This window comes from Papio anubis, chromosome 10, assembly GCF_008728515.1.
Source record: "Papio anubis isolate 15944 chromosome 10, Panubis1.0, whole genome shotgun sequence".
NCBI lineage: Eukaryota > Metazoa > Chordata > Mammalia > Primates > Cercopithecidae > Papio > Papio anubis.
In genome coordinates, this window is record NC_044985.1 from 10,226,664 (window position 1) to 10,237,848 (window position 11,185).

At 38.6% G+C, this 11,185-nt stretch overlaps 1 protein-coding gene and 1 long non-coding RNA gene across 8 annotated transcripts in view; one reads left to right on the forward strand and one right to left on the reverse strand.

The window, feature by feature from the left end:
• The window catches only part of EPB41L5 (erythrocyte membrane protein band 4.1 like 5), a 189,666-nt gene that overhangs the window by 17,482 nt on the left and 160,999 nt on the right, over positions 1 to 11,185 (reverse strand). For all 6 annotated transcript variants that reach the window (XR_004176469.1, XM_031651176.1, XM_031651177.1 and 3 more), the window contains exon 21: positions 623 to 716. Coding sequence is in view for 5 of the 6 variants with exons in the window: in XM_031651176.1 (XP_031507036.1) it covers positions 623 to 716 (94 nt within the window). In the remaining variant the exon portion in view is untranslated. The remainder of the gene's footprint in view (positions 1 to 622; positions 717 to 11,185) is intronic.
• Positions 1 to 11,185, forward strand: part of LOC116269139 — a 31,852-nt gene that overhangs the window by 10,477 nt on the left and 10,190 nt on the right. The window lies entirely within an intron of this gene.

Sequence of the window (11,185 nt, forward strand, 5' to 3'; positions counted from 1 at the left end):
TTTCATCTAAGAAACACTTAGTCACTATTTGCATGCAACACTGTATCTTAAAAGGAAATATGAGTGAAAGCATAGCCAACATCCAAAACCAGCCCCAAAATATAAACAAAGTACACACAAACTGGAGAAGAATCCCTAAGATCCTCTTGTGAGTGGTGTGGCAACAGGATTCTCCCTAGAGAACTGTGGCTCAATCCTTTTACCACATCTGTTTTTTTTCTGAGACAGTCTCACTCTATTACTCAGGATGGAGTGCAGTGGCATGATCTCAGTTCACTGCAACCTCCACCTCCCATGCTCAAGTGATCCTTCTGTCTCAGCCTCCTGAGAAGCTGGGACCATAGGCACCTGCCACCATGCCCAGCTAATTTTTTGTATTTTTGGTAGAGACAGGTTTTGCCATGTTGCTCAGGCTGGTCTCAAACTCCTGAGCTCAAGGGGTCCACATGCCCCGGCCTCCCAAAGTGCTGGAATTATAGGTGTGAGCCCCTGTGCTCGGCCGCTCTTCTCACATCTTAAGTCCCAGTGTCCATCAGTAATCACTAGATGCACTTGGTTATACTGCAAGATTCAATTCAAAATTGTCTTTGGCAAAAATTTTAAGAAGTAAAAGTATTCTTACCTTTAGAACAGAACCACTGTTGGCAGGTGTGATATACGTCAGAGTCTCAAGAGACTCTTTGGGGAGGGGCACATTCTTCTCATTTAACACAGCACTAGGAAGAAAAAGATAAACTCACATCATATAGGACCTGGGTCTAGGCAGGATTTTCAAAGAAGGGGCTTAGGAAAGAAGTGCAACAAATTCATGTAGGGAAAGGTATATGAAAAAATGCTCAACATCACTAATCATCAGGGAAATGCAAACTCAAACTACGATGAGACATCATCTCACTCCAGTTAAAATGGCTTTATAATTAAAAAGATAGGCAATAACAGATGCTGGTGAGGACCCATAGAAAGGGTAACCCTCTTACGCTGCTGCTGGGAATGTAAATTAGTACAGCAACTTTAAAGGACAGTATGGAGGTTCCTCAGAAACTAAAAAGAGAATGACCATGTGGTCCAGCAGTTCCACTACTGGGTAAACATCCAAAAGAAAGAAAATCTATATATCAAAAAGACACCTGCACTTCCATTCTTACTGCAGCTCTACTCACCACAGTCAAAATATAGAACTGACCTAAGTGCCCACCAAGTGCTTAATGTATTATCACATGTACCCTGAAACAAAGTACATCTATAGTACATCCATATTTTAAAAAATGAAACCGTGGACAAAGAAGTAAAGGGAAACCAAGAAAACAATGTGCCAACAAATGTAGAATATTAATAAATAAGAAAAATTATAAAAATGAATTAACAACTTTGAAGCTGAAAAGTATAATTGTTTTTTAACTTCAGAGGTACATGTGCAGGTTTGTTATACAGGTAAACTTGTACCATGGGAGTTTGTTGTACAGATTATTCTGTCAGCCAGGTATGAAGCCTAGTACCCATTAGTTATTTTTCGTGATCCTCTCCCTCCTGGTGTGCTCTACCTTCTGACAGGCTCCACTGTCTGTTTTTCTCCTCTATGTGTCCATGTGTTCTCATCATTTAGCTACCACTTTACGCAGTATTTGGTTTTCTGTTCCTGTGTTAGTTTGCTAAGGATAATGGCCTCCAGCTCCACCCATGTTTCTGCAAAGGACACAATTTCATTCTATTTCATTCTTTTTTTATGGCTGTATAGTATTTCAAGGTGTGTACATACCACATTTTAAAAATCCAGTCTGCCACTGATGGGCATTTAGGTTGATTCCATGTCTTTGCTACTGTGAATAGTACTGGAATGAACATACGTGTGCATGTGTCTTTATGACAGAACGATTTATATTCCTTTGGGTATATACCCAGTAATGGGATTGCTGGGTTGAATGGTATTTGTTTTAGGTCTTTGAGGAATCACCCACTGTTTTTCCACAATGGCTAAACAAATTTACACTCCTACCAACAGTGTATAAGCGTTCCTGTTTCTCTGCAACCTCGCCTGTTATTGTTTGATTTTTTAAAATAATAGCCATTCTGACTGGTCGAGTTGGTGTCTCACTGTGGTTTTGATTTGGATTTCTCTAATGATCAGTGATGTTGAACTGTTTTCTATATGCTTGTTGGCCACATATAAGTCTTCTTTTGAAAGGTGTCTGTTCAAGTCCTTTGCCCACTTTTTAATGTTTTTTTTTTTTCTTGTAAATTTGCTTAAGTTCCTTATAGATGCTGGATATTAGACTTTTGTCAGATGGATAGTTTGCAAAAATGTTCTCCCATTCTGTAGGCTTTCTGCTTACTTGGCTGAGTTTCTTTTGCTATGCAGAAGCTCTTTAATTAGATCTCATTTATCAATTTTTGCTTTTGTTGCAACTGCTTTTAGCATCTTCTTCATGAAATCTTTGCCCGTTCCTATGTCCAGAATGGTATTGCCTAGATTGTCTTCCAGAGTTTTTATAGTTTTGGGTTTTACATTTAAGTCTTTAATTTGCCTTGAGTTGATTTTTGCAGGAAGCATATAGCTAGCCAGTTGATATTTGCAGGAAGCATATAGCTAGCCAGTTATCCCAGCACCATTTATTGAATAGGGAACTGTTTCCCCATTGCTTGTTTCTGTCAGCTTTGTCGAATATCAGATAGTTGTAGGTGTGTGGCACAATTTCTGGGCTCCATTCTGTTCCATTGGTCTGTGTGTCAGTTTTTATACCAGTACCATGCTGTTTTGGTTACTGTAGCCCTACAGTCTGAAGTCAGGTAGCATAATGCCTCCAGCTACCTCTTTTTGCTTAGGATTGCCTTGGCTATTTGGGCTCTTTTTTGGTTCCATATGAATTTTAAAATAGTTTCTTCAAGTTCTGTGAAGAATGTTATCAGTAGTTAAACAGAAATATCATTGAATCTATACATTACTTTGGGCAATATGATTATTTTAATGATATTGATTCTTCCTACCCATGGGCATGAAATGTTTTTCCATTAGTCTGTGTCATCTCTGACTTCGTTAAGCAGTGTTTTGTAGCTCTCCTTGTAGAGACCCTTCACCTCCCTGGAAACCAAGAAAATCCTAGGTATTTTATTTTTTTTATGGCAACTGTGAATAGGACTGCATTCCTGATTTGGCTCTCGGCTTGACTATTGTTGGTGAATAGGAATGCTAGTGATTTTTGAACACTGATTTTGTATCCTGAGACTTTGATGAAGTTGTTTATCAGCTTAAGGAGCTTTCAGGCCAAGACTATGGGGTTTTCTAGATATAGAATCATGTCATCTCCAAACAGGGATAGTTTGACTTCCTCGCTTCCTATTTGGATTCCCCTTATTTCTTTCTCTTGCCTGATTGCTCTGGGTAGGCATTCCAATACTATGTTAACAGGAGTGGTGAGAAAGGGGATCTTTTCCTGTGCCAGTTCTCAAGGGGAATGCTTCCAGCTTTTGCCCATTCAGTATCATGTTGGCTGTGGCTTTGTCAGAGACGGCTTTTATTATTTTGAGGTATGTTCCTTGAATACTTATTTTACTGAGAGTTTTTAACCTGAAGCAGTGTTGAGTTTTATCAAAACCCTTTTCTGCATCTATTGCGATAATCATGTGGTTTTTGTCTTTAGTTCTGTTTATGTGATGAATCACATTTATTGATTTGCATATGCTGAACCAACTTGCATCCCAGGGATATAGCCTATTTGACTGCGGTGGATAAGCTTTTTGATGTGCTGCTGGATTCAGTTTGCCAGTATTTTGTTGAGTATTTTTGGATTGATGTTCATCAAGAATACTGGCCTGAAGTTTTCTTTTTTTGTTGTGTCATTGCCAAGTGTTCGTATCAGGATGATGCTGCCTTCATAGAATGAGTTAGGGAGGAGTCTCTCCTCCTCAATTTTTTGAAATAGTTTCAGCAGTAATGGTACCAGCTCTTCTTTGCATATCTGATAGAATTCAACTGTGAACCCGTCTAATCCTGGGCTTTTTTTGTTTGGTAGGCTGTTTACTACTGATTCAATTTTGGAGCTCATTATTGGTCTGTTCAGGATTCAATTTCTTCCTGGCTGCCTTGAGAAAGTGTGTGTGTCCAGGAATTTATTAATTTCTTCTAGTTTATGGGCATACAGGTGTTTGTAATATTCTCTGATAGTTACGTGTATTTCTGTGGAGTCAGTAGTAATATCTCCTTTGTGGTTTCTGATTGTGTTTATTTAGATCCTCTCTCTTTTCTTATTAGTCTAGCTCATGGTCTGTTTTATTATTTTTTTCCAAAAAAGAAACAACTCCTGAATTCATTGATCTTTTGTGGTTTGTTGGATTTTTTTTTGAGACAGAGTCTCACTGTTTCCCAGGCTGGAGTGTGATGGTGCAATCTCAGCTCACTGCAACCTCCACCTCCCAGGGTCAAGTTATTCTTGAACCTCAGCATTCAAAGTAGCTGGGATAACAGGCGTGTGCCACCCCGCCCAGCTAATTTTTTTATTTTTAGTAGAGATGGGTTTTCGCCATGTTGGTCAGGCTGGTCTTGAATGCCTGGTCTCAAGTGATCCATCCACCTCCACCTTCCAAAGTGCTGGGATTATAGGCATGAGTCACCACACCCAGTCTCATTTATCTTTTCAATGTGTGTGTGTGTGTGTGTGTGTGTGTCTTGATCTCCTTCGGTTCAGGTCTAACTTGGTTTTTTTCTTATCTTCTGTTAGTTTGGTTATCTTCTGTTAGGGGGTTTGGTTTTCTCTTCATTCTCCAGTTCGTTTAGTTGTGATATTAGGTTGCTAAAATTGAGATCTTTCTAACTTTTTGATGTGGGCATTTAGTGCTATAAATTTCCCTCTTTTTTTTTTTTGAGACGGAATCCTGCTCTGTCGCCCAGGCTAGAGTGCAGTGGTGTGATCTCGGCTCACTGCAAGCTCTGGCTCCCGGGTTCATGCGATTCTCCTGCCTCAGCTTCCCGAGTAGCTGGAACTACAGGTGCTCGCCACCACACCCGGCTATTTTTTTTTTTTGTATTTTAGTAGAGATGGGGTTTCACTGTGTTAGCCAGGATGGTCTTGATCTCCTGACCTCATGATCCGCCCGTCTCGGCCTCCCAAAGTGCTGGGATTACAGGCGTGATTACAGGTGCTCGCCACCGCACCCAACCTAAATTTCCCTCTTAACACTGCCTTAGCTGTGTCCCAGGGATTCTGGTATGTCATATCTTTGTTCTCAATAGCTACAAATAACTTCTTGACTTCTGCCTTATTTTTATCATATATCCAAAAGTCATTCAGGAGCAGGTTATTTCATTTCCATATAACTGTATGGTTTTGAGAGAATTTCTTGGTCTTGATTTCTAAATTTGATTGATTGTGCTGTGGTCTGAGAGTGGCTGCTCTGATTTCAGTTCTTCTGCATTTGTTGAGGAATACTGTATGTTCGATTATGTAATCGACTTTAGAGTATGTGCCATGTGGTGATGAGAGGAATGTATATTGTTGTTTTTGGGTGGATAGTTCTGTAGATGTCTATTAAGAAAAACTTAAATCCAAAAGTTAGTTCACTGAAAGATCAACAACACTGACAAATATTTAGCTAGACTTATGAGGAAGAAAAAAGATTCAACTAATATCAGAAATTAAAAATAGTGGAGCCTCTCAGTAAAAAACAAAAAGGATTTGAAGAAAATACTATGAGCAATTTATTCCAGTAAATTAAATCGCCTAGGTGAAATGCAAACATTACTGAAAACAAATTACCAAAACTAACTCAAGACGAAATGGAAAATCTGAACAGACTTATAACAAGCAAAGAGATTGAATCAGTAATCAAAAACTTTCCAACAACAAAAAGCCCAGGACCATAGCTTCACTGGTGAACTCTACCAAACATTTAAAGAACTAACAATAGTCTTTCTCAATCTCTTCCCAAACACAGAAGAAGAGGGAACACTTTCTAAATCATTCTATGAGGCCAACATTATTACCCTGTCACCAAAGTCAAATAAAGACAATGTAAGAAAATTACAAACCAGCCAGGCATGCTGGCTCACAGCTATAATCCCCAGCAATTTGGGAGGCTGAGGTAGGAGGACTGCTTGATGCCAGGAGTTGGACAAACCTACAGACCAATATCCCTTATAAGTATATATGCAAAAGTCATTAAAAAATGCTATCAAACTGCATCCAGAAGAATATTAAAAAGCTTATATAACATGACCGAGTAGGATTTGTTCTAGAAGTGCAAAAGTGGTTCAGTATCAGAAAACCACATCACATTAACAGAATGAAGGAAAAAATCCCACACATGAGCATCTCAATTGATGCAAACAGCTTAAGACAAAAATGCAACACTTTTTCATGATAAAAACAAACAGAACAGAAGGGAATTTCCACAGTATGGTAAAGGGCATATATGAAAAACACACACACAACACTCAATGGTGAAGGACTGAAAGCTTTCCCTTTATCCCTTTCAGGAATAAAATAAGAGTGCCAGTTTTTATCTCTTCTATTCAACACTGTATTGCAAGTTCTAGCCAAAGCAATCAGGTAAGAAAAAGAAATAAAAACTTCCTAACTGGAAATAAGGAAGTAAAACTATCACTATTCACAGATGCCATAATCATGTATATAGAAAATCTTATAGAATGCAGAAAAAACTGGCCAGTGTGGTGGCTCACGCTTGTAATCCCAGCACTTTGGGAGGCCGAGGCAGGCAAATCACCTGGGGTCAGGAGTTCGAGACCAGCCTGGCCAACATGGTAAAATTCTGTCTGTACTAAAAATACAAAAATGTAGCTGGGCATGCTGGTGGGGGCCTGTAATCACAGCAACTAGGGAGGCTGAGGCAGGAGAATCGCTTGAACCCAGAAAGCAGAGGTTGCAGTGAACTGAAATTGTGCTGAAATTGCACTCCAGCCTGGGCAACAAGAGCAAGACTTCGTCCTTAAAAAAAATGCAGAAAAAACCTATTAGATCTAATAAACTCAGCACAGTTGCAAAATACAAGATAAATACACAAAAATTGGTCGTATTTCTATACACTAGCAGTGAACAGTTTGAAAACAAAATTAACAACATTACAACAGCATAAAATATGTAAATATCTAGGAAATAATTTAACCAAGGAGGCAAAAGACTTGTACACTGAAAACTACAAAACACCACTGAAATTAAAGAACACCTAAATAAATGGGAAGACATCCTACATCATGTATCTGAAGACTTAATACTGTTAAAGTTACAGTACTAACCAAAGCAATCTATAGGTTCAATGCAACGCCTATTAAAATCGCAGCAGCCTGTTTTGCATAAAGGAAAAAGCTGATTCTAAAATTTATACAAAATGGCAAGAGATCCTTAATTGTCAAAAGAATCTTGGGGGGAAAAAAAAACCAAAGTTGGAAGACTCACACATCCTAATTCAAAACTTACTACAAAGCTACAGTAATCAAAACAGCATGGCACTGGCATAGGGACAGACATATAGATCAATGGAATAGAACTCAGAGCCCAGGACCAGAAGGAAATGACCAACCGATTGATAGGACTGCCAAGATCTAGGATAGAGACACCTGTTTATCCACAACCAAAAGAATGAAGTTGGACCCCTACCTCACAGCATATACAATTTTTCTTTTCTTTTTTTTTTTTTTTTTTTTTTTTGAGACAGGGTCTTGCTCTGTCACCCAGGCTGGAGTACAGTGGCATGAATGCAACTCACTGCATCCTCAACCTCCTGGCTCAAGCAGTCCTCCCAAGTAGCTAGAGCTACAAGTATGCACCACCATGCTTGGCTAGTTTTAAAAAAAAAAATTGTAGAGGCGGGGTCTTGCTATGTTGCCCAGGCTGGTCTTGAACTCCTGGGCTCAAACAATACTCCCACCTCAGCCTGGATTATAGGCATGAGCCACCATGCCCAGCTAAAAAAATTAACTGAAAATAGATGGAAGATCTAAATATAAGTTTCCTATACTGGAAGTTCTATCCAAAGCTATGCAACTGTTAAATAAATATATATATATAGGAGTACATCATTATGATCTTGAATTTGGCAATGGTTGCTTATATAAAACACCAAAAGCAGAAGCAACCTAAGAAAAGTAGATAAATTCGACTTCATCAAAACAAATAATTTTTATCCATCAAAAAGCATCACTAAGAAAGTGAAGAGACAATCCACAGAATGGGAGAAAATATTTCGAAATCATGTATCTGGTAAGAGTCTAGTATCAGGAATTGATATTCAATCAAGGACTCCTACAACTCAACAATAAAATAAACCCAATTTAAAAATGGGTAATCTATCATGGGATTCAGGAAAAAAAAAAAAAAAAAGAAATGGGGTGGGCAGGCACAATAGGTCAAACCTATAATCCCAGCACTTTGCAGGGCCAAGGTAAGAGGATTGCCTTAGGCTAGGAGCTTGAGACCAGTCTAGATAACTTAGTGAGACCCTATCTCTAAAAAAAATATGTTTTTAAAAATTAGCTGGGCATGGTGGTGTGTGCCTGTAATCCTAGCTACTCAGAGGGCTGAGGCAGGAAGATCGCTTAAGCCCAGGAGTTCAAGGTTACAGTGACCTATGATCATGCCACTGCATTCCAGCCTGGGTGATTAAGCAATAATGTCTCTAAAAAATAACAAAATAAAGATAAAATTTAAAAATGGGCAAAGGACTTGAATAGACATTTCTCCAAAGAAGTTATATGAATGGCCAATAAACACATGAAAAGATCCCCAACATAGTTTGAAGTCAGGTAGCGTGATGCCTCCAGCTTTGTTCTTTTGACTTAGGATTGTCTTGGCCATGCGGGCTCTTTTTTGGTTCCATATGAACTTTAAAGTAATTTTTTCCAATTCTGTGAAGAAAGTCATTGGTAGCTTAATGGGGATGGCATTGAATCTATAAATTACCTTGGGCAGTATGGCCATTTTCACAATATTGATTCTTCCTATCCATGAGCATGGAATGTTCTTCCATTTGTTTGTCCTCTTTTTATTTCACTGAGCAGTGGTTTGTACTTCTCCTGGAAGAGGTCCTTCACATCCCTTGAAAGTTGGATTCCTAGGTATTTTATTATTCTCTTGGAAGCAATTGTGAACGGGAGTTCATTCATGATTTGGCTCTCTGTTTGTCTGTTATTGGTGTATAAGAATGCTTGTGATTTTTGCACATTGATTTTGTATCCTGAGACTTTGCTGAAGTTGCTTATCAGCTCAAGAAGATTTTGGGCTGAGACGATGGGGTTTTCTAAATATACAATCATGTCATCTGCAAACAGGGACAATTTGACTTCTTCTTTTCCTAATTGAATACCCTTTATTTCTTTCTCTTGCCTGACTGCCCTGGACAGAACTTCCAACACTATGTTGAATAGGAGTGGTGAGAGAGGACATCCCTGTTGTGCCGGTTTTTAAGGGGAATGCTTCCAGTTTTTGCCCATTCAGTATGATATTGGCTGTGGGTTTGTCAGAAATAGCTCTTATTATTTTGAGATATGTTCCATCAATACCAAATTTATTGAGAGTTTTTAGCATGAAGGGCTGTTGAATTTTGTTGAAGACCTTTTCTGCATCTATTGAGATAATCATGTGGTTTTTGTCTTTGGTTCTGTTTATATGCTGGATTACGTTTATTGATTTGTGTATGTTGAACCAGCCTTGAATCCCAGGGATGAAGCCCACTTGATCATGGTGGATAAGCTTTTTGATGTGTTGTTGAATCCGGTTTGCCAGTATTTTATTGAGGATTTTTGCATCGATGTTCATCAGGGATATTGGTCTAAAATTCTCTTTTTTTTTGTGGTGTCTCTGCCAGGCCTTGATATCAGGATGATGTTGGCCTCATAAAATGAGTTAGGAAGGATTCCCTCTTTTTCTGTTGATTGGAATAGTTTCAGAAGGAATGGTACCAGCTCCTCCTTATATTTCTGGTAGAATTCGGCTGTGAATCCGTCTGGTCCTGGACTTTTTTTGGTTGGTAGGCTATTAATTATTGCCTCAATTTCAGAGCCTGCTATTGGTCTATTCAGGGATTCAACTTCTTCCTGGTTTAGTTTTGGGGGAGTGTATGTGTCCAGGAATTTATCCATTTCATCTAGGTTTTCTAGTTTATTTGTGTAGAGGTGTTTATAGTATTCTCTGATGGTAGTCTGTATTTCTTTGGGGTCAGTGGTGATATCCCCTTTATCATTTTTTATTGCATCTATTTGATTCTTCTCTCTTTTCTTCTTTATTAGTCTTGCTAGTGGTCAATTTTGTTGATCTTTTCAAAAAACCAGCTCCTGGATTCATTGACTTTTTGAAGGATTTTTTTGTGTCTCTATCTCCTTCAGTTCTGCTCTGATCTTAGTTATTTCTTGCCTTCTGCTAGCTTTTGAATGTGATTGCTCTTGCTTCTCTAGTTCTTTTAATTGTGATGTTAGGGTGTCAATTTTTTCTATACTACAAGGTTACAGTAACCAAAACAGCATGGTACTGGTACCAAAACAGAGATATAGACCAATGGAACAGAACAGAGCCCTCAGAAATAATACCACACATCTACAACCATCTCATCTTTGATAAACCTGACAAAAACAAGAAATGGGGAAAGGATTCCCTATTAACAAATGGTGCTGGGAAAACTGGCTAGCCATAAGTAGAAAGCTGAAACTGAATCCCTTCCTTACACCTTAAACAAAAATTCATTCAAGGTGGATTAGAGACTTAAATGTTAGACCTAATACCATAAAAACCCTTGAAGAAAACCTAGGCAATACTCAGGACATAGGCATGGGTAAGGACTTCATGTCTAAAACACCAAAAGCAATGGCAACAGAAGCCAAAATTGACAAATGGGATCTCATTAAACTAAAGAGCTTCTGCACAGCAAAAGAAACTACCATCAGAGTGAACAGGCAACCTACAGAATGGGAGAAAATTTTTGCAATCTACTCATCTGACAAAGGGCTAATATCCAGAACCTACACAGAACACAAACAAATTTACAAGAAAAAAATAAACAACCCCATCAAAAAGTGGGCATATATATGAACAGACATAGGCATGGGCAAGGACTTCATGTCTAAAACACCAAAAGCAATGTAAACAAAACCCAAAATTGACAAATGAGATCTAATTAAACTAAAGAGCTTCTGCACAGCAAAAGAAACTACCATCAGAGTGAACAGGCAACCTACAGAATGGGAGAA